Source organism: Rana temporaria, chromosome 8 (assembly GCF_905171775.1).
Source record: "Rana temporaria chromosome 8, aRanTem1.1, whole genome shotgun sequence".
Taxonomy (NCBI): domain Eukaryota; kingdom Metazoa; phylum Chordata; class Amphibia; order Anura; family Ranidae; genus Rana; species Rana temporaria.
The window spans coordinates 85,820,703-85,842,312 of NC_053496.1; the positions used below are offsets into that span (position 1 = coordinate 85,820,703).

General features: G+C 42.9%; 1 protein-coding gene across 1 annotated transcript in view; it reads left to right on the plus strand.

Moving 5' to 3' along the window:
* The first annotated feature begins 776 nt into the window (after window positions 1-776).
* Window positions 777-21,610, plus strand: part of NOC3L (NOC3 like DNA replication regulator) — a 104,979-nt gene continuing 84,145 nt past the window's right edge. The window contains exons 1-8 of the mRNA XM_040362146.1: window positions 777-878; window positions 5,163-5,370; window positions 6,603-6,726; window positions 11,753-11,910; window positions 12,002-12,061; window positions 15,257-15,387; window positions 16,645-16,806; window positions 21,338-21,431. Coding sequence (XP_040218080.1) covers window positions 870-878; window positions 5,163-5,370; window positions 6,603-6,726; window positions 11,753-11,910; window positions 12,002-12,061; window positions 15,257-15,387; window positions 16,645-16,806; window positions 21,338-21,431 — 946 coding nt within the window. The 5' untranslated portion in view covers window positions 777-869. The remainder of the gene's footprint in view (window positions 879-5,162; window positions 5,371-6,602; window positions 6,727-11,752; window positions 11,911-12,001; window positions 12,062-15,256; window positions 15,388-16,644; window positions 16,807-21,337; window positions 21,432-21,610) is intronic.

A 21,610-nucleotide genomic window follows, 5' to 3' on the forward strand; every position in this document is an offset into this window, starting at 1 on the left:
CGTTGTTTACGTTAGGCTTTTTCTGGCGTAAAGTTACCCCTGCTATATGAGGCGTATCCTATGTTAAGTATGGACGTCGTTCCCGCGTCGAATTTTGAAAATTTTACGTCGTTTGCGTAAGTCGTTCGCGAATAGGGCTGTACGTAAGTTATGTTCACGTCTAAAGCATTGACGATTTGCGGCGTAATTTCGAGCATGCGCACTGGGATTCTTTCATGAACGGCGCATGCGCCATTTGTAAAAAACGTCAAATACGCGGGGTCACCATTAATTTAAATAAAACACGTCCACATTTGAATTAGGCGGGCTTACGCCGGACCACATACGTTACGCCACCGCCGCAAGTTCTTTCTGAATACAGAACTTGCGCCCTAATTTACGGCTCCGATACGTTACGCCTGCCCAGAAATACACCATTGTATTTGAATCCGGGCCATTGCTTACAAATGTGGCACTAGAGGGGGGGGAGGACTGGAGGAAGCAGATAAGCGGAGATTCCACTTTTGGGAGGAATGCCGCTTTAAGCTCTTATCCACTCTCCCTGGAAAGGAGAACTGTAAGATTGGGAGAATACTTCACTTCCCAACATCTACCAGCTGACAATTTCTTCCCTCTCAGAGGCTTACCAGCGCTGCATTAGCGCCTATTCAGCGCCCGTTAACCCCCTCTCGTGCTATCAGCCCTATTTCTGTAAACCTGTAGAGCTGTGTAGTGGGCGGACGATTATCCTCTGAAGCCGGCAGGTGGCGCTCATACAATTCTTCCGTACAGGACATTGCAGGGCTCTTCTAGCCGGCGCTGTCTGTCTGTGTCGGTTCTCACTTCCTGTTGTCTACACGTGTGGAGCGGAGCTGTACCGGGGATACACCATGAAGCCGGTGAGTGTGACTTATCTAGGCACTGGCTCTTTCACCGCTACAGCTGCCAGTCACTGGTCTGCTGATAGGAATTAATGGAGCACGGAGTGACTTTTCTAGTGAATGGGAAGCCTGGCAATTACAGGAGTCCATGTATGGGAGAGAAATGCTGCTACTGGCTCGTCTTTCTGATAATACAGGATGACATACTGAGCCTCTCTGGCGTTTATACCGACCAGGAACAAGTATGGGTAGTGCCAGGACAAGGTCAGCCAGCACCAGCAAACTTGCCATGAAACATACACAACGTGAGAGTTTATTGGGGTCCATTCATAGTGTGGTATTGGTCTGCTCTACCTGAAGTAAGATGCCACAACTTTATTTGAAGTGTACAAAATGACAGTGTACGCTGTGATCAAATGCAGCAGATCGCTGCAACGCGGCTGTGTGCTGCATTGCAATGCATGGAAAGCAATTGTTTTGTAGCGGTGACATGCTCCAGCATAGGTGTGCGGGGTAAAATGCCCTTCTGTTGGTGCACCCAGAAAGTGAGTGCAGCACTGACTCCTAATATCAAAATCAGTTTTGTGTATCAAAAAAAAAAAGGAATTAATATATAATACAGGGCTTGACAAAGTTATTAAAAAAAAGTTAGTAGGGATGAGCTCCGGCGTCTTCGCACAGTCCACGTGCAGAGCCCGCCAGGAAGTCTGCACGGCGCTGCGCTGATCACAGGCAGGGAGACATTTCCCTATCTCTGCAGCCGAGCATCGGGAATATGTCTCCCTGCCTGTGATTAGCGCAGCGCCGTGCAGACTTCCTGGCGGGCTCTGCACGTGGACTGTGCGAAGACGCCGGAGCTCATCCCTAAAAGTTAGGAAACAAACTTCAGTACATTTATATTTTTATAGGTGACACTTTAAATGCCCCTCATCAGTTTAGTGTTACGGAGGTGGTCTAGTGCTAGAATTATTGCTCTCATTCCGGCGCGATATGTAATGTTTATCGCAATCAACGCTTTCATGCATAGGCGCCCTCCTCCGTGTGTCCACTCTACTCTGTGGTGCCTGCTGTACCAATTCTGGGCAACAGAAGGGCACGCGAAGCCCAGGATACAGAGCAGGATGCACTTCACCCACTTGTGTGTACGCAATCGGGCAGCAGCAGAGTAGAGCTGCATGATTCTAGCCAAAATTAGAATCACAATTTTGTTTGCTTAGAATAAAGATCACGAGTCTCGAGGCGTATAATCTTTCACATTATACCAAAAACATTTTTTTTTTATACACTAAAGTAATTTTTTCCCAAAAAAATGCATTTGAAAGACTGCTGCGCAAATGCAGTGTGACATAAAATATTGCAGCAACCACTGTAAATTTCTAGCAAAAAAATAAAGATTTTAACTTGAAACCAATAAATGTCAGAAAAAGGTTTAGTATTTAAGTGGGTAAACTTTCCTCATTTACATACAGACATCAATTCCCTTGATCTAAAGGACAAATGGTTACAATGTTGTTACTTCCACTGCTAAAGAATGTTGTGATACTTGTTCTGTCAAAATCTTGGGAAAAAAATCGCGATAACGATTCTTGACGATTAATCGTGCAGCTCTACAGGAGAGCTGCCTGAATGCTTCCACCTAACTAGTGAGGCGAAATGTACAAAACAAATCTACCTGCATGTCCCGGGCAGTGGGCAATACAAATTGTGCATCCATACAACATTGAATGGGCTGACAAAAGCCCAGGCGCCAGGAAGCTATTTCTAGGCGACGTACAGCCCTGACACAGTATATACAGAATGAATCAATAAAGTACACTTCCAACAACTGTCTGTGATCCACATCCGAAATAATATACACAACAACATATATGTGTAAATCACATCCACACATCTTGTGCAAAAACCATAATAAGGGAAGAACAAAGCAACAGCCTGTTCCTCTCCATTCGCTTCCATGGCTCTCGTATAGAGCTGCACGATTAATCGCGGAGAGAATCGCAATTTCCATTCACTCAGTCCACGATCTCCCCGCGGGATGACCCGCGAATTTCATATGTTGTCGCCGGGTTCCACGTAACCAGCGTGGAACGCAAATGGCACTGACGTCAGCAACCGGAACTGACGTCAGTTATCAGAGACGCAGAGTGATGCCTGGGCGTGGGCGGTACCAGCATGCTTCTCGGCCGGCGGGAAAAAGCCGTCGCTCCTGTCCGAGGTGCTGAAGGCGCCGCCTGTGTGTCCCCGGAGAGCCACTCTGGATGGTGAGTGAACCGCGTTTTGCCTTTGTGTGTCTGCATCCCCTGCAATGTCACCCGGGATGTCTTGTGACCCCCAGCCAGGTGACCCTGTATATGGAGAAGATGCTAAGCTGTGTTCTGTATATGGAAAGATGGCACAAAGATGGTTTTAAACTGTGCTCTGTATATGGATGGATGGCATAGAGATGGTGCTGGGCTGTGCTCTTTATATGGATGGATGGCATAGAGATGGTGCTGGTCTGTGCTCTGTATGTATATCGGGGGATTGCACAGAGATGGTGCTGGGCTGTGCTCTGTATATGGGGGGGGGTGGCATAGATGGTTCTGATCTGTATATCAGGGGGAATGGTGCCGGGCTGTGCCCTGTATATCAGGGATGGCACAGATGTTGCTGGGCACTGTATATAGGGGATGGCATAGAGATGGTGCTGGGCTGTGCTCTGAATAGGGAGGAAAGGCATAGTGGGTACTGGGTTGTGTTCTGTATGTTGAGGGGTGGCACAGAGATGGTGCCTTCAATTGGCATTTCCATGTGCCCCAATTGCTAGATATTAATAATAATATTTATACAGCACCAACAATTTGCATACTGTACATTTCTCATCAGTTCCTGATCTCATGGAGCTTACACTCTAAGTCCCAAACTCACATACACATATTAGATCCAATGTAGACAGGAGCTAACCGCTATCAGGCTAAAGGGGTGGCCCTTATAATATATATATATATATATATATATATATATATATATATATATATATATATATATATATATATATATATATATATATATATATATATATATATATATACACAGGGTTTAAAATTTCAAGTCCTGAGCTACTAGCCGGGCCTCAAGAGTTACTCGCCACCAGTTGCCCCACCTAATTCATATACTGCCCTGCGCCTAATTGCACCCGTAAACACGCCCTCGTAGATTATCTCATGGAATGACCATGTTTTATGCAGAATAAGGTTACAAAACTAAATATTACCAGCAACAACTTTAACAAAATGGGACAGGGCACTGGGGGGCAGACCAGAGGGACAGGGCACTGGGGGGCAGACCAGACTCCTCTGCAACTCCCATCCTCTCTCTCTCTCTCTCTCTCTCTCTCTCTCTCTCTCTCTCTCTCTCTCTCTCTCTCTCTCTCTCTCTCTCTCTCTCTCTCTCTCTCCCCCACGCTTGCATGTCCCCACTTCCCCCTTTTATTCAGGCTGGCGGAGAGGAGCTGCAGCACAGCGGGAGGGAGTACAATCCAGCGCTGAGATCCACACAACTGCACAGCCATTGACACCATAGCACAGCACACATTGAGACCAGTCTGTTCAGTGCTCAGGCTGAACTGCTGGACACTTACATAGAGCACAAGGAGAAGAAAACTGCACAAACTAGAAGGCTGCCGCTCTCATGTCAGGGCAACTTTCAGTGAGCGCTGCACCGGAGTGGTAATTTTTGCAATCCTCCACCACACATTACTTTCTGCTCTCCAGCTACATTGGTCGGGGCCCGGGGGAGGGGGGCAGGCTCAGAGTTCATACTGTTGGGTTCCATAGCTTAATGAGAATTGTAAGGAGAGCACCTGTGCGCGGCTCAACAGACTACTTTTCCCGAGCATGCACCTTTCCTCTTCGGCCGTCAATCTCATCGGGACTCTAAGTGTAGGCACAGATTGGAGGGAGATTGGTCATGCAGCCCTGTCATCACTCGCCAGCAGCTTAAATCCACTCGCCAAATGCTAGTAGGCGAGTGGAAATTTTGAGGGCTGTATATATATATATATATATATATATATATATATATATATATATATATATATATATATATATATATATATATATATATATATATATATATATATAATGAATATTACCACAGTCTAATAAAAAAAATTCTGCTGGGGAAGAGGGGCTACCAGAAGGCACTGTTACGCTGTGAACAAGCAAACTGACAAGTGTGTCTTTTTAAAGAGTGCAAATGTATTTCTGTGAACGTGTCTAGCTTTCTACAAAGAACTCTTTCTCTGCTTCTTATTCTATGTAGAGGAGACATAAGAAACAAGCGCCTAGCTTTCGCAAGCTGCTGAAGACCAGCAAACTCAAACTTGAAAATAAGTTAAAGAACAAGCAGTTTAAACAGGAAAGCTCTGCAAAGAAATACAGGAAAGAACAGAAGAAGCTGCGGGAGGCTGTGCGGGATGTCAGCGCCAAAAGACCTTTTCCCCTGGAAAATGAGAAGAAGAAACAGCCAGGTACCAACAGGACAGTTTAAATGTAGCTTTTAATGAATATCGGTGCAAAGGGTACCCCTTGCACTATAAATTAAATCTGTAATATTTGATTACTTCTCGATATATTTATGTAAGAGATCAGCTTAAAGCGGTATTGAGCCTAAAATCAACATATATATGTTGCAGCTCACCAATCCTTTGATGCAGTGGTTGCATTAGTTTACTTTTTTTTTCATATTTTTTCCCCCTCTGTTTTCACTTGGTGATCTGGCCATAACACACTTCCTGTATAAGCGTGCCCCCACTCTGAAGGGGCACTTTTGGACAGCATCATTACCTGTCTGGGGAGTGTTGGGTGTACTAGCAGATTTAGATGCACTAACAAATCGAAGTGGAGCTCCAGCTCGCTGCCATTACACATGCAGTTACAGCATCAGTTTTGTTCCTTTTGGAATAAAAGGCTTTACAAGAATAAAGAAAAGTTGATCATTGTAAGCACCCCTGTCAGTGGTAAATGGTTTGTCTAAGCACTCAAACTGCTGCATTTGCAGGAGAGTTTGTTCTGTTGAAAAAAGCAACAGAATTACTGGCTAGACCATCAAGCTATTAAGGCCACTTTCACACTACTGCGACATCACCGCGATTTCACGGCCGTGATTTTGCCGCGATTTCTGGGAATGCCTGTGTAAGTGGCATCAAAATCGGACCAAAGTAGTGCAGGAACTACTTTGAAGTCGGAACAACTTGAAGTCGTACTAATATGAATGGTAATTGGAAAATACTTGTCATGCTACTTTGCCATCACAAATCGTGGGACAAGTTGTACAAGTGTGAAAGGGGCCTTAGGGCCTGTCCTCACCAGATGCAGTTCCGTGCGCTTTTTTCTAGTTCACACCAATGCAGTCAGTTTCTGGTCAGTTTGCGGTGCAGAAACTGACCGGAACTGACTGTAGTGGTGCATAAAAAACGGAACTGCATCTGGTGTGAATTGGCCCTAAAGCGGAACTAAACCCATTGATTTAATAACGGTTTAAAAAAAAGTTACATTTCTGACACGTGCTTTTAACCAAACTGTCAAACCATCAAATGGCTGGTGTCATTACTGATCACACGTGCAGCATCATAGCAGTTGAAGATCAGAGGCCAAGATGGCAGCTTCCTTGACTGAGAATGAAAAAAAGGGTTTAGTTCAATTTTAAGCACTTTTGATGAAACTTTAGTGTCGGCATGAATTAACTTTTATGATCTTGTAGCCATTGAAGAAAATGAGCTGGATGAAGAGTCCCTCCCTTTGGACATGATCGATGAAGATGACCTGCAGCTTATGCGGGAGATGGCTCAGAGAGCTTCATTCCTGACTAGAGATCTTTCCTCCAGGTATTATACGTGTAAAGTGTAATGTAATTTTTTTTTTTTTTTAGCTTTATTGCTCAGCGGAGATGTATAGATACAGTAAAACCTTGGTTTGAGAGCATTTGGCAAGACAAGCTAATTTTTTTAATAAAATTTGACTTGATATAAAAGTAGCGTCATGTCACAACTGAGTATAAAAGAAAAGAGAGGCTCCAAGTTTAGCAATATGGTTACATTTAATGAAGGTACAACATTTGGCAACATATTGCTACACTTGGAGGCGCCTCTCTTCTCTTTTCTGTAGCTCCTGCTGGATTTTGCTTCTAATCCCCTTGTGGAGCTTCCATTTGTGGATGGATATTTTATGTGGTTACACAAGTTATCACATTGCTATAATCTTCTTACATGGACTATAAACTGAAGGACCTATTAATAGTTAAATGAATCATTTAAGTTTCCACTATTTCTTATGGGGAGTTTTTTTTCATATACAAGTGCTTTGGATTAAAAGCATGTTTCTGGAATGAATTATGCTCGCAAAACAAGGTTTTACTGTGTGTGTGTGTGTGTGTGTGTGTGTGTATACATATGTATATGTGTGTGTGTGTGTATATATATATATATATATATATGTGTGTGTGTGTGTGTGTGTATGTATATATATATATATATATATATATATATATATATATATATATATATATATATATATATATATATATATATATATATATATATATATAAACATTTCTTGCTATATCTTTGCTTGAAATAGTAAATTGTGCAAACAAAAGTCCATATAAAGCTGGATTCCATCAAATAAAAGCCCCATGGAAGTGTTTGGAAATGTATGTATCCTGAGTTGCTGTGAACCTCCTGGTGTATACCTTCCATGGCCATAGGAGAGGAATGTCCAGATTTCCTTCTCTGGGTCAGAGTTCCAACCAAGCGCTGTGTGACCTCTGAGTAGGAGGGGTCGCTGTTTTTTCGGTAAACCTCCATTTTTGATTATGGTGATGGGTGTCACGCCGTCGGGTGTATGATGGTCATTTCCAAACATTCTTTTCTTCCATGGGACTTTCTTTGATGGAATCTAGTCTTATATGAACTTTTTGTTTGCACAATTCCTCTTTATTCACGTGATGTAATTTTGCATATGTTTCTTCAAACTTTATTCACAGTTATTGTTTTATATACAATTGTCTGCATATTTACTATATTTTGATATTTTTGTATTTTGCGCAAATGCATTTTTTTTTTTTTTTAGGGCGGCACTCTTTTTATACGGTGTGGTTTATAGTGCAAAGCTGCTTATTCAATTTTAGTTCCTAGCGCGGATATATCCTTTTTACATATTTCACTGCTTGAGCTATGCTCTATTAGCTATGTGGATAGGCCATATCTAGCCAAACTTTGAAGTTCTGTACCTAGACTGCTCTGGATTGAATGTGCGTGGCTGCATTGTCTGGTAACCGATTGGCTATGTAGCACTTTCCAGAGCTACCTCTGTGCTTACTCTCTCTGAAGATTCACTCTGTGATTAGTCCAATTGAGCTTGCCATTGGGATCTACCTTGCTATTTATACAGCTAGCCACCTTTCAATTTGCCACTTTCTGCTGGTTTTACACAAGTGGTTGCTGGTAAGGAACTGAGTGCTGACATTAGCAGGGTAGTGTTTGAATGCCTTTGCTTCAGTCTTTTTCCTACCTTTAAGCACCACAGAATTATTGCCCCATCTGCTGCTTCAGCTTTAGAAAAGAGCCACATGGAACTCCAATCCCTGATCTGATTCTACAAATTGCCTTCAGCAACTTTGGTTGCCTTCAGACCAGCTACCAACTGCCTGGGAGGTGACGATGCTGCTGCAACGGGTGACCCCAGCTCATGCTTTTCTATTGATTTTTGGGGACATTTGCGCTGGGTCATTCTGAGGGCATTGATGTCAGAATTCTGAAATCCTGCTACCCTATGGTTGTAGGGTCTACCTCAGTGTCCATCTTAGCCCTGTCAGATAAGGCTGAGTTGCCTGCTTTTGTCATCAGGGATTTCTGCTGCAGTTGCACAAGACTTTGTGGACAAATTCACTCTGTTCCTCATGAATGCTGACTGTAGTGGCGATAAGCATTGCTTCTATGCCTCCTCTTGACTCAATTTCTGCTGAAATCTTAGAAGAGGCCTCTGACCTTTTTTTTTACTGTGGCAAAATGGTTTACATCTTGATCTCACCACATCTAGATCTCTCCACCAGTGGACCCCTTTCTGATAGAGCATGTGAAACAGATGTCTGGAGCCCTGCGGTTTAGTTGTGATGGCTTGCTGTAAGCACCCAAGTTGATCACCCTTATGGTTCTCCACACAGTTTCACAGAGCACTCCCCTTAAAGTGGTTGTAAACCCTTGCATATAACCAGTGAAGTGATGGACCTCAGGTAATACACAGAGATAAGCAAATGCTTCTACATAAGTTGCACCTGTTTATCTGCAGTCTTTTCTCTACATCCTTTCAAAGTTCTGAATTTATTGAGCTTGTCTGAGCTGTCAGAAAAAAGTCGGAGAGCTGAAATTACACTCTGCAGAGCTTGGTGAGAAGAGCATTGAGAGCTGATTGGAGGAAGTGACACACCCCCTTAACACAGCTGGAGCTCCCTCCCATGTCACTTTTTTTTCTTGGTGTTAGGGAAAAAAATGACACTTGGTGATCTTAGTTGAGACCATTGCACAATATAGAGGCATAGGCGTTGTTCATATTTCTTGTCTGAGGCTTTACAACCACTATAAGTTGCTGGGAGGCAGATTCTGTGCCCAAGAATCACCTGACCTCACTGGGTCTTGAAAGGGACACCCTTCTTTTCAAGACTTACTATTAACGTCATCAAGTATATTGGTAGAAGTCAAAATATTCAGCTGTCTTTATCTTAAGAAATCTAAGACTTCATACACACTGCAGTGGACAAACGCCTGTTTTACTTTTTTTCTGCCCCTAAATGCCCCTCTGTTACCCTATGTGTCCATGCACACATACTGTAAGGATTTAGGGTCAGAAATTTGAATGCAGCAAAATCGCATTTTGGAAAGGAGTGTATTGTGCAGAAACAATGCCTAATGCATGTAAATGCTGCTAGGTGTGTTCAGCTCTTGAGCACTCATTTACTTCAATGGCCAGAATAAATTAATATTCTGGCCAATAAGATAAACACAAAGGCTTGATGCACCTGAATGCGTCTTATTGCGCCTTCGGAGTGTTTTTTGTAATGCTGCATTTCTCCCGTCAAGACAAAACCTTTCAGAAGAGCTATGTGTGCAAAAGATTTTGAGTGTCGTCCTTCTCCTTTACTTACAACAGGAGTAGTCAAACCCAGATTGGTTCTCTGGCAGTCCACAGGGCTATAGTATAAACAGAAAAGTTAGTGCTACTACCCATAGACCACATAGATAGCAGAGTTCCCTGGTGCTCGATCCACAGTCGTTTGGATGAGTAGAGTAATGAGGAAAAAATGATCCGCACTCCAGTTGTTACTCTTAAACTTTCTTCATTTTCACACGTTTCAGCCTATATGGTCTTAGTCATAACCACCAGGCTGGAGGCAAGAATCCTTCTCAAGCTCTTTGGGAAATCTTTGGCATTAAGGGGTGACCCTACTTTTCCAAGTGGAGAGGGATGGTTGCAAATCCTTGCAGGCTGTTGGCCCTTCTGTCACCCAGGTACAGATGGTGTACCTTTTTGGCTTTACAGGCTAGTCTCTCTTGCTTTTGGTACTCAACTGTTCACCCCCTACCTTCCTGTGCAACCACACAGTTTACCAGACCACCCCCTGCTCTGGGATCTTCTTTGCCCTAACTCCTGTGCCATCACAGTTTCAGGAGCTCTCTCATATTGTGGCCACTACCCTCTTCCTCAGAACTCTTTCTTTGGGCCATGTTGGTCCTTTAGAGGGGTTCCAGGCACCCTTCAGTGTTATCATCCCTCCTCCTCTTCTCTAGAGCAACCCTCTGACTTGCTCAGTCAGCTACGATCAGCACTGTTTTCTCTGAACCAACAGGACCCTGAAGCCATCGGTGTCGCCTTTTTGGCATTCCCTATGGTGGAGCACTCAGTTGACCACCTGTGAAGAGAGCGGTTACCATGGGAATTGGCGGAAAACACTTCCTCAGTAGGCCAATTTTCCTGTGTAATCGAACTGATCCTGGTTTCACAAAAATATAAACCACTTATGCGATGCCTATACTAAAACGTATAAAAATAATAAGCCCCTGTGATACAGCTGCTGCAATTGCATCTGTGTGTGTTTACCACTAAATAAAAGTGGAAATAAAGACTAAAATGTGTTGTGCTACTGTGTGAATGTTAATACCAATGTATATTTTGTTCCTGTGTGTAGATAAAGTGAATAATGAACTGATGACCAAACAAATCAAAAGCAAGAAGATCAAACGTTAATCAACGGATGACAATAAAAAAAAGATCATAAAAAATATATATATATATATATATATATATATATACAAAGTGCTAAATGCTGTCCTCATATATTTCCAGTGCTCTCTACTAAGTGAATTGTGCTTCAAAGTGCAATCTTCACAAGGTGTGTAATGTCGAAATATGCACCACCTTGGAGATGGGTAAAAGTGTGTTTGGCTGCAGGCAAAGAGAGGGATGGGGGGGGGGGGGGGGGGCAAACTGAGTGGAAGTGGGTGCTGGTACCTATCAAAACTAGGTATCTGACTGCCCCCCCCCCCCCCCCCAAAAAAAATTCTGCTACATGTGGTTTGAGGGGAGGACATAAAGCAATACTTCCCCTTTTAGGGTGAAGTTCTGCTTTAAGTAAAAAGTTAAATGAAAGCTAATGCACTCTAGTTGTAGTAAACATTTGCGCGCTAGTGTGTTATTTTTTTGTGACGTGCTTCTGCTTCCTACTCTGTCTACAGACACAGTTTAGCCTTTTCATGACATAAGTGCAGTAAGTGGAAATAGGATGCTTTCTTCATGGACAGGTAACATATAGTGATGTGTGCAAATTTTTACTTTTTATTTTTTTTGATTCTGCTTTAGCCAACCAGTTCATGCTACAAAAAGAAAACATGATAATGTGATTGATAAGTATGAGAAAATGCCCAGACGTATGAAGACTGAACCTGAAAGAGAGGTCATTCACCTACTGCCGATTAAAGACAAAAGGGGCATTATTCCCCAGAGCATGGAGAAGCCAAGTAATTTATTTTACCACTTTACTTTCTTATGCATGTGTTATGTGTTTATTGCTTTGTTTTTGTTAAATAACACAAAACTTATCTTTTGCAGTAGTCCACTGCGAGGAGGAAGAGAACCAGGAAGAGCTAATGGAGATGCAAGAAAATGAAGGTGAATTTTGCAGTCTAGATTACCTGAATCTGTGCATCAAGCTAATAATGCTACATGAAAATGGTTCCACAGCAGAATTCTGTCTGTAGAATAAAATAACATGCATTTGGGAGAAGATATTGGTTGGAGCCAATGGAATGGGCGTTGGGGAGTATTGGGCTGAGATCAAGTTACTTTGCATATATAGAGTCTGCAATATATTAACATATAAATAAAAATTCTTGTGATTTGAAAGGTGTGATTACACTAGGGGCTGAATTTAATCAGTTTAGAACAGTCAGGCATGTAGAAATGAAGTACAGTATTACATATAGTCGACTGTGTAGTATTTTTATCAGTGGCTTAAAAATGTCTGTCTTAAAACATTTCAGCAGTTACTATAGTACTAGGGGATTGATCTTTAATATATAACTCCTAATATTAAAGGAGAAGTCCAGCCTAACACTAAAATCGCTACATCTACAGACGTCCATGATCTAACTGTAAAAAATAAATCGGTATACATACCTTTTCTGACGCCAATCTGACCCAATCCCACACTGAGCTGTCAGGCACGGCTTCGCTGTGGAGGAGAATGCAGAGGAGGCAGCCAACAACGAAAGCCCCATAGTCTATGGGTGACGCCATTTCACAGCTGTTGTTGGCTGTGTCCTCTGCAGAGCTTCTTCCACTGGAGACCGAATTGGATCGGCTTCAAAAAAGGTATGTATAATTTCTTTGTTGGGTTAGTGTTAGATCGTCGATGTCTATAGATGTAATGTTAGGCTGGACTTCTGCTCTAGTCTACTTTCACAGTGGGGCAGGGGTCGGTTAGCGGTGGGCACTCTTAACCCCACTAGCTCCCGTGTTGCGGTGCTTCTAAAGCACTTTTCATGCGATTCGGAAGAGCTACCTATTCATTTCAATGGGCAGAGGTGGTGTAGGAGCGCTGTCCCAAAGATGCTGCCTGCATCCCATCCCGCAAGTGCACCACCCCAGTGTGAAAGCACTCAGGCTTTCACACTGGGGAGGCATGAGAGGTACTTTTAAGGCTCTTAAAACTCCTGTAAAGCACCTTATTGTGAAAGTACCCTAAAGGTTAATATATCTTCTATGACTTTGTTCTAATGCTGTATCGAGTAAAGACAGAATTGCAGGCAAAAGTAAAGAATTTGGACACTGTTGCTAAAGAACCTTGAAAGAGAATTATACTTCTGAAAAGTGTAACACTAAATGCACTTTTTTTTTTATGCATATATAGTGTTAAACAAATTAAACACTACTTGGTGTCAAACAAGTCTGTTTCACCACAATCTGCACTTTGTTGTATATAAATTTTGTATTTTTAAAGTCTACCTCCAGTCACTTTTTTTTTTATATTACAGTGTATATACCATGTAAAATCCAAAGTACCAAAATTTCTTTGCGGTCTTCTTCTACAAAAGTGAATCGGTACAAATGAAAAAGCCCTTTGTGCTAATTCTCCATCTCAATCGGAAAGCATGTATGAAGAATGTGATGAGATTTAATTTTACAGTGGCAGATCACAAAAAGTACCTTTTGGGACTTTGGATTTTGAAAGACTTTTTGCTTGATATTCACATGCACTGTTCCATGCAATAAACTGCCTACATATGACGCTAGGTATTTGTAGCCATCGTAATTTATTTAATTTTTTTTTGAGTGGCAAACCCCCGAGGGCGTACAGCGTGGCGATCGAAGGGATTGTGTGTCAGTCTCACACACTGCATCTCCAATCGTGGTATGGAGCCTCTGAACAGAGGCTTCTTACCACGTGATCAACTGTGACTAATCACAGCTGATCATCGCGTGAACCAGGAAGTGGCATTCCTCGGTTCGCTCTGATAGGGAGATCTCTCTCTCTCTCTGAAACCTGCCAGTGCCACCAACCTATGCCACCCACCAAAAAAATTGGCTTGAAATATCGCCATCGGACAGTTAAAAACCCATATCATTCGACCTCTATTCTTTTGGTGCTCTTTTGGTTACCGGCAGCAAGCACTTTGATCACGTAGTATTCAGGACCAGCAGTGCTTAATTTTAAGTTAAAATGCAGAGGGCCTGTGAGTGAGGGCTAAGGTTAGTAAAACTACTTTTTAATGTTGTTCTGGGCAAAAACACTAATTTAACCCATGAATTGTGGGAGGAGCCCTTTTGCAAAGTTAACTTTTTGATTTTTACCTAGAGTTAAGCTTTAACCACTTGAGGACCGCCTCCTGCACATATATGTCGGCAGAATGGCACGGCTGGGCACAAGCACGTACCTGTACGCCCTCTTGAAATGCCCAGCCGCGGGTCACAGGCGCACGCCTGCGACTCGGTCCGAAGCTCCGTGACCGCGGGACCCGATAGCCGCCAGAGTCCCACGATCAGTCCCCGGAGCTGAAGAAAGGGGAGAGGTGTGTGTGTAAACGCACCTTCCCTGTTCTTCGTTGTGGCGCTGTCATCGATCGTCTGTTCCCTGATATAGGGAAAGGCGATCAATGACGTCACATGTCCAGTCCTGCCCCCCTACAGTTAGAAACACATATGAGGTCACACTTGACCCCCTTCAGCGCCACCTAGTGGTTAACTCCCAAACTGCAATTGTAATTTTCACAGTAAACAATGCATTTTTATAGCATGTTTTGCTGTGAAAATGACAATGGTCCCAAAAATGTGTCAAAATTGTCCGATGTGTCCGCCATAATGTCGCAGTCATGAAAAAGATTGCTGCCATTAATAGTAAAAAAAAAAATGTTTTAATGAAAATGCAATAAAACTATCCCCTATTTTGTAAACGCTATTAATTTTGCGCAAACCGATCGATAAACGCTTATTGCGATTTTGGTGTAAAAAAAATTAAAAATAGGTAGAAGAATATGTAACGGCCTAAACTGAGGGAAAAAAACGTTTTTTTGGGGGGGGGGGGATATTTATTATAGCAAAAAGTAAAGAATATTGCATTTTTTTCAAAATTGTCCACAAAAATACCACCAAAAGAAAGCTCTATTTGTGGGGAAAAAAAGGACGCCAATTTTGTTTGGGAGCCACGTCGCACGACCGTGCAATTGCCAGTTAAAGCGACGCAGTGCCGAATCGCAAAAAGGGGCCTGGTCTTTTACCTGCATTTTGGTCCGGGTCTTAAGTGGTTAAAGACAGCTCTGTCCTTGTAAATTGGTGAAGGAAGGTATTTAGATGTATTTGTTTTACCAGATGTGCCAGAAGAGCCACTGCATTTGATGAGTACAGAAGAACTGATGCATCATAGAAAAGAAAAGCTGGAAGAGAAGAAGGTTCACATTGCGACCTTGGCCTCAGCCATACTTTCAGATCCAGAGAATAGTGTGTGTGGTTTGTATTTTCAAATACAGAGGCATGTGTTTACCTTAAATATCTTTACTAGTCAGTCTGAGCACCAGGCAAGCACTTTTATCAATGTAACATTATGCTCAAATAAAGCTAAAAGTATCACAAAAGGCAAAACTTTTTTTTTTTTTTTTTTTTTTTACATAGGGTGGAGAGGGATACGTTCTGTCAGTTTTTTTTTGCTGTGTGTGCCCCCTAAGGAGGTTCACCCTCTTATTTGTCCTGTTTACCATTATCATTGAGCCCGGGTCCACACTGGAGCAATGTCGGACATCGCATGTAATTGTATGGCTGAATTTTCATGGGATTCGCATTACAATAAAGGTGCAGGAATTGAAGCCCCCCCCCCCCCACGCAGGAATCAGGTCGTGTGGGTGTTCTTACCCATGCAATCTGATTCCTGTTCATTGTATTGACACCCGCAGAGGTTTAGAGGACAGTGTGAACTGCCTGCGGGAGAGATGCGATGCGGGAACCGGTGCTGAAATTGCGCTGGTTCCTGCATTGCTACAGTGTGAACCTAGGCATAAAGGGAAAGTTTAAAGAAAATCTAAAATTTTGGGTTGTAAGCAGAAGAGTAATAGAGGGGAAATCTTCCAATGGGGACACTAGTTCTGCTGACCTGGGGTTCCCAAGGAATTCCCTTCATTCTCAGGGTTTTCCTTTCGCTTCCTGTTTGGCTATGGGACAGGAAGTGAAGGTAAATCTCTGCAATGGGAAACGGATAGCAAAGTCTGGCGGATTATAACCCTCCCTTACTCTATCCAAAATGGGGGGGGGGGGGAGACGTTTTTGCCTTTTTTTAGTTTTACTTTAAAGCTGTCCAGTTTTTTAATATTTCCTGTATTATTGTACCAGCAGCTGCATTGTGCTAAGAATACCAACTCTGAACTGCCCCGTTCTGTATTATTCTAAAGATATCCTCACAATATCTAGATATGTTATAGGGGCCCAGATTGCTTTTGGATCCTGAGCAATGGTTTGGTTCCGGAATGTTGGTCAGCTGGCTCTGTTGATCAGTGCGTTTGTGAATAGCCTGGACATGCATAATACAGCGTGTGTATGTGAGAGATGATATTGTTTCAAACATTATGACCGCACCTTAGTATAAGAAGAGTTTATGTATACTCCCTATTCATTTGTAAAACTTGCATTAATTTATTTTGTGAGACAGCAGAATTGGGGGTTATTTTTATTGAATACTGAAATCAAATTTTATTTTGCCTTTTAAATAGATCAAAAAGCTGAAGGAACTTCGTGCTATGCTAATGGAACAGGATTCGACTGTAGCAGTGACTGTTCGAAAGCTGGTATTGATCTCACTGATGGAAATATTTAAAGATCTCGCCCCTTCTTACAAGATTCGTCCACTGTCCGAGGAGGAAAAGACTGCTCGGGTGAGACATGCATAGGAAATTTTTGCAAAAAAAGTTAAGCGCTGTTGTTTTCTGTGAAAGTGTATATATGGGGGATAATCTACTTACCTCTTTAAAAGCCACCTGTTCTTGTCAGGTAAACTTCTCCTCCTCCTCCACCCCCACCCCCCCCCCCCCAAGCTCAGTTGAGTCGCTATCAATATAGTGCTTTATTGTGGCACTCTCATAGCTTTAGATAATCCTGAAAAGAATGATACTGTATAAATTCGCATTCATTAGATTGTGAGAAGAATTTGATTACATTTTTTAAATTGAGATGTTTTGAAGCTAAGCGCCAACATTGTCCCATAAGCAGAATCAGAAATAGCTTAGGGCTTTTTTGTGGCGAACAAGCTTTTAGATGAGGATCATTTCATTATTTCTGCTGGGTTTGTGTTTTATTGTTTCTTATTTCTTGAGTGTTTACAGATCATTGCAGTTTTAAATGTGTAGCGCCCCCTTACTTTCAGTATGGGCACTACACTAAAGTTGGTGGGGAATGGGAGAGTTATTTTGCTCCCATGCTAAATTTGGGCTGCTGTCATTCCTGAACAGTCCTGTAGGGCTCCAGGGATGCGATCCCATCCCTGGGCGACAGGTGGCTCTAGAGGGGTTCTGGCAGAGCCAATTAGAGGAGTTTTCCCTCGCGGGGCAGAGTATATCTGTGGCAGACGCCATTTTGTGTGGTTCTTCGCGGTTTCCAGGTGCGGCACCCACCTTCAGGGTGTGCGCATCCAACGGACCCCGGCGATGGCCTACCAGGCCGGGGTCACACCCTACGCGGAGCTTCATGTTCCTGACAGGGACCCCAGTGACTTACTGGGTTCCCAGCTCTTCTGAGGAGATCCCAGGCTGTGCCCCGTTCGATGGGGGGTCGGCTTGAGGAGAACCCAGAGGCAGGTTGTCCAACAGGGCTTGAACGAACCATCGGGGATCTGGTGACCGGTACATTGACAGGTACACTTCAACTGTCCGCCAGTGACTCTTATTTAATCTACTGGGAGGATTCGCTCAATCCGTTCGGTTCACTTAAAGTACTAGGCCTGTGGCAGAGGCCCTAGAGCCAGGTCTGTGGCAGAGGCCTGTTCCTCCCAGCAACCTAAAGTGACACTTCGGCCGCCAGGCTTGTGGCAGGAGTCTGTCCGGGGACACTTCACCCACTCTGGCTAGAGTGGCGACGAACTGTAACTACTACTACTGTGCTGTTGAGAGCAGGATTGCTCGGTTCTTATCCAGGCCTGATACTGCAAAGTTCTCTTCTGCTTCATCAACCTTTTTGCTATACCTCATGTTGATGTTGGCCATGTTGGGCCTGGAAATAAAGCATTTGAAAACCTTTATTCATTGATTGGACATTCGCTCACTACTTCGCTTACTACTCTACTCTTCAACTACACCCCTAGACAACACTGAGAGGTAACTTAATATGCCGATCCGAACAACAACCAGCGTCTCCTGAGGGGGTAGCGCTACAAATGTTTTCCTTTTTTAAACTAAGGTATCCTTTTTGTACCTTTTACAGAATACAAGACTTGAATTAATAGGCCATGGGCTATTTATTTACACCTGCCTTCAGTTGATTGGACACCGGCTAAAATAACTTTTTGCTGTGGGTGACCAATACTTCCAGCACTATCATTCGGGGCTCTCTTCTGCACCCCAAATGCTCACAAAAGTGTCTGCGTGGCATCTGACTCTTCTACGAACCCAGGGCAATAATGTCCCAGGTTACTTGTATGATGCCTTGCGTTTTTTTTTTTTGTGGATGATTTCTTACTGAAGAACTTATCACAAACTTGGCTTCCAAAATCCAGTGGATGATTAATTTCTTTCAAACCTTTGGCTAGATAATCAACCTTCCAAAGTCTTCTCTACAGCCCTCTCTCTGTCTGGAGTACCTTGGTCTAATCTTGGACACAGTCTAATTGTATATATTCTATCCCCAAGAGAAGGTTGCTTCCCTAAGGTTCCACACAAATCCCTCGGGTCAAAATTGCAGTTTGTTTCAGCGTGAGGGTTCTAGGCTTGATAGTAGCATACCTCAAGGCTGTTCCTCTTGCCCAGTTTTCACTTCAGACCTCTAAACCCTAAGTAACTTTCCTCCTGTGCCTTGTGCAACAGTTGAATGAGGGGATATTCATCATCAAAGGGAAGGCATGACCTAGCTTGAATGGAGCCCAAATCTGGTGAAATGAGAATTGGCATATTTTGGCCTTTGTTCAACCAGGTCTTGAAAAGCATTTGTCCGAGTACCTTCAAGGGACAGGTTTATGCTTTATCCATCATGGTCCAAAAACCTCTTGCCTCAATATTTTTTATGATTTTTGTTTTTTTTTGTTTTTGTTCTCTCCCCAGGCAACACGCTCATATAAATCCAAAATTCAACCTCCTGTGTCACCTTGGGATCTCACTCCCTTTGAACCTATTAGAGATATTCCATTGGAAGATCTCGCTTGTAGGTTGTCTTTCTGGTAGCAATTACACATGTTAGGCTTGATTCTGAATTGATTCCTGATTGTTTCCTTACTATGGTGGGCACCTTCTTGTTTTGCTCAAAGGACAAAGTTGTTGAGACCAAAACCTCCCTTTCCTACACAAAGTGGTCTCTTTCCACCTCAATTAGGACATATTTTTTCCATCCCTCTGTCCTTCTTCAAAACATTACAAGGGAATTGCCCTATATTGCTTTCATGTGGCCAGGGCTGGCTGGGTCTGCCTAAAAGCCACACTCTCTCCCCATTCCACTATTGATTGGTGGATAAGGCAATCTTATGCAAAGGGTTTCCCCTTCCCCTATCAGAGCCCACTTTGCCAGGGCTGTTTTCTCTTGGTCTTTCAAGCATCTGCTTGCAACTTGGATTCTGTGCCTCTTCACTCTTGCTCAAGACTCTGTAACCTTGATTTCCAAATAAAATGCAACATTTTCCACAGTGATTTGGGGAGCCACGTCATCTGCTGGTGTTGGTCCACCGTGTTTTATCAAGTCCAAAGTCAGCGAAGCCCTCTACCAGGAATTTTCAGAGCACGTCATGCTTCCCTCTGCTGACAAGCTTTATGGAGGTGCTAATTTTCCAGCGGGACTTGGCATCCGAGGAAGTTGAGACACCAGACCCAACAAAACAGATGAGCTGAAGGTCACTATCAAAGCACCCTGGGCTTACATAACACTTCCATAACACTTCAGCAGCGCCACATGCTGATCGCCTCTATGCCTTGCTGCATTGATGTATGCTAAAGTAGCTCCAATCAGGTATTGTTATGGTACATACTATACATGGACATGCTTTTTTAGTAAACCAACATCTCGGTATTAATCTGGATTTCTGAGATACAGATTTTGGGGTTTTCACTAGCTATAAGCCCCCCCCCCCCAAAAAAATAGAAATATATCACTGTGTGTAACTCATCTATATAAAATATACGAGCTTACTGAAATTAAACTTTGTATTATTCTAATTGTGTGTGTGTGTGTGTGTGTGTGTGTGTGTATTTTTATAGATACAGGCATACCCCACTTTTAAGTACACAATGGGACCACAGCATGTATGTAAAACGAAAATGTACCTAAAGTGAAACAATACCTTTTTTCACTTCTAGGGTGTAGTGGGGGTCAGGGGCTGTAGTGGGGGATGTCAGGGGCACACTGGAACAGGGTGGGCTATGCTCTCAGAGCTTCAGCTCCTTCTACTGTGGCTGCAAAATGTCTGTACAGTACTTGTAAGGCACTTTCCATACACTCGTGGGTATGTCCTTACTCGCGAGTGTATGTAAAGTGAGTGTACTTAAAGCGGGGGTTCACCCTTAGAGGGCACTTTTTCCCCTTAGATTCCTGCTCGTTTTCTCTAGGGGAATCGGCTATTTGTTTTAAAATATGTGCAGTACTTACCCGTTTACGAGATGCATCCTCTCCGTCGCTTCCGGGTATGGGCTGCGGGAATGGGCGTTCCTTCTTGATTGACAGTCTTCCGAGAGGCTTCCGACGGTCGCATCCATCGCGTCACGATTTTCCGAAAGAAGCCGAACGTCGGTGCGCAGGCGCAGTATAGAGCCGCACCGACGTTCGGCTTCTTTCGGCTACGAGTGATGAGATGGATGCGACCGTCGGAAGCCTCTCGGAAGACTGTCAATCAAGAAGGAACGCCCGCTCCCGAAGACCCATACCCGGAAGCGACGGAAGAAGATGCATCTCGAAAACGGGCAAGTACTGCTCATATTTTAATACAAATAGCCGATTCCCCTAGACCGAACGAGCAGGAATCTAAGGGGAGAAAAAAAAAAATTTAATAAATGGGTGAACTCCCGCTTTAAAGCGGGGTATGCCTGTATATATTTTACATTACTCACACACAATATAAAATGAGTTTTTTTTTTTTTTTTTTATTATTATTTGTTATTACACGTGTACTTGTAATCTTTTAGATAGGCAGCCTTCATATTGGTCAAACTCAATGAGGTATTGTACGTATCTTACTATAAATGCTAACAAATAAGTAATTTTTTTTTTGCAAAACAGGTCAAGAAGGAAACCCAAAGACTCAGAGAATTTGAAGAAGGTTTAGTAAGTCAGTACAAATTTTACCTGGAAAATCTGGAACAAACAATAAAGGGTAAGTCTGTGCTGTGTAACATTATATGAGCATGGTCAATATGTATTATATTAAAAACAACATTTTTCTTTTTTTTTTTGGTTCTAATAAACATTATATGCCTGTCATTTTTGCCCTTGTGTTAACAAAGATCTGCACTCTGTATTATTTGTTGGGTGTTTGTGTGCTACAAAGGCAAA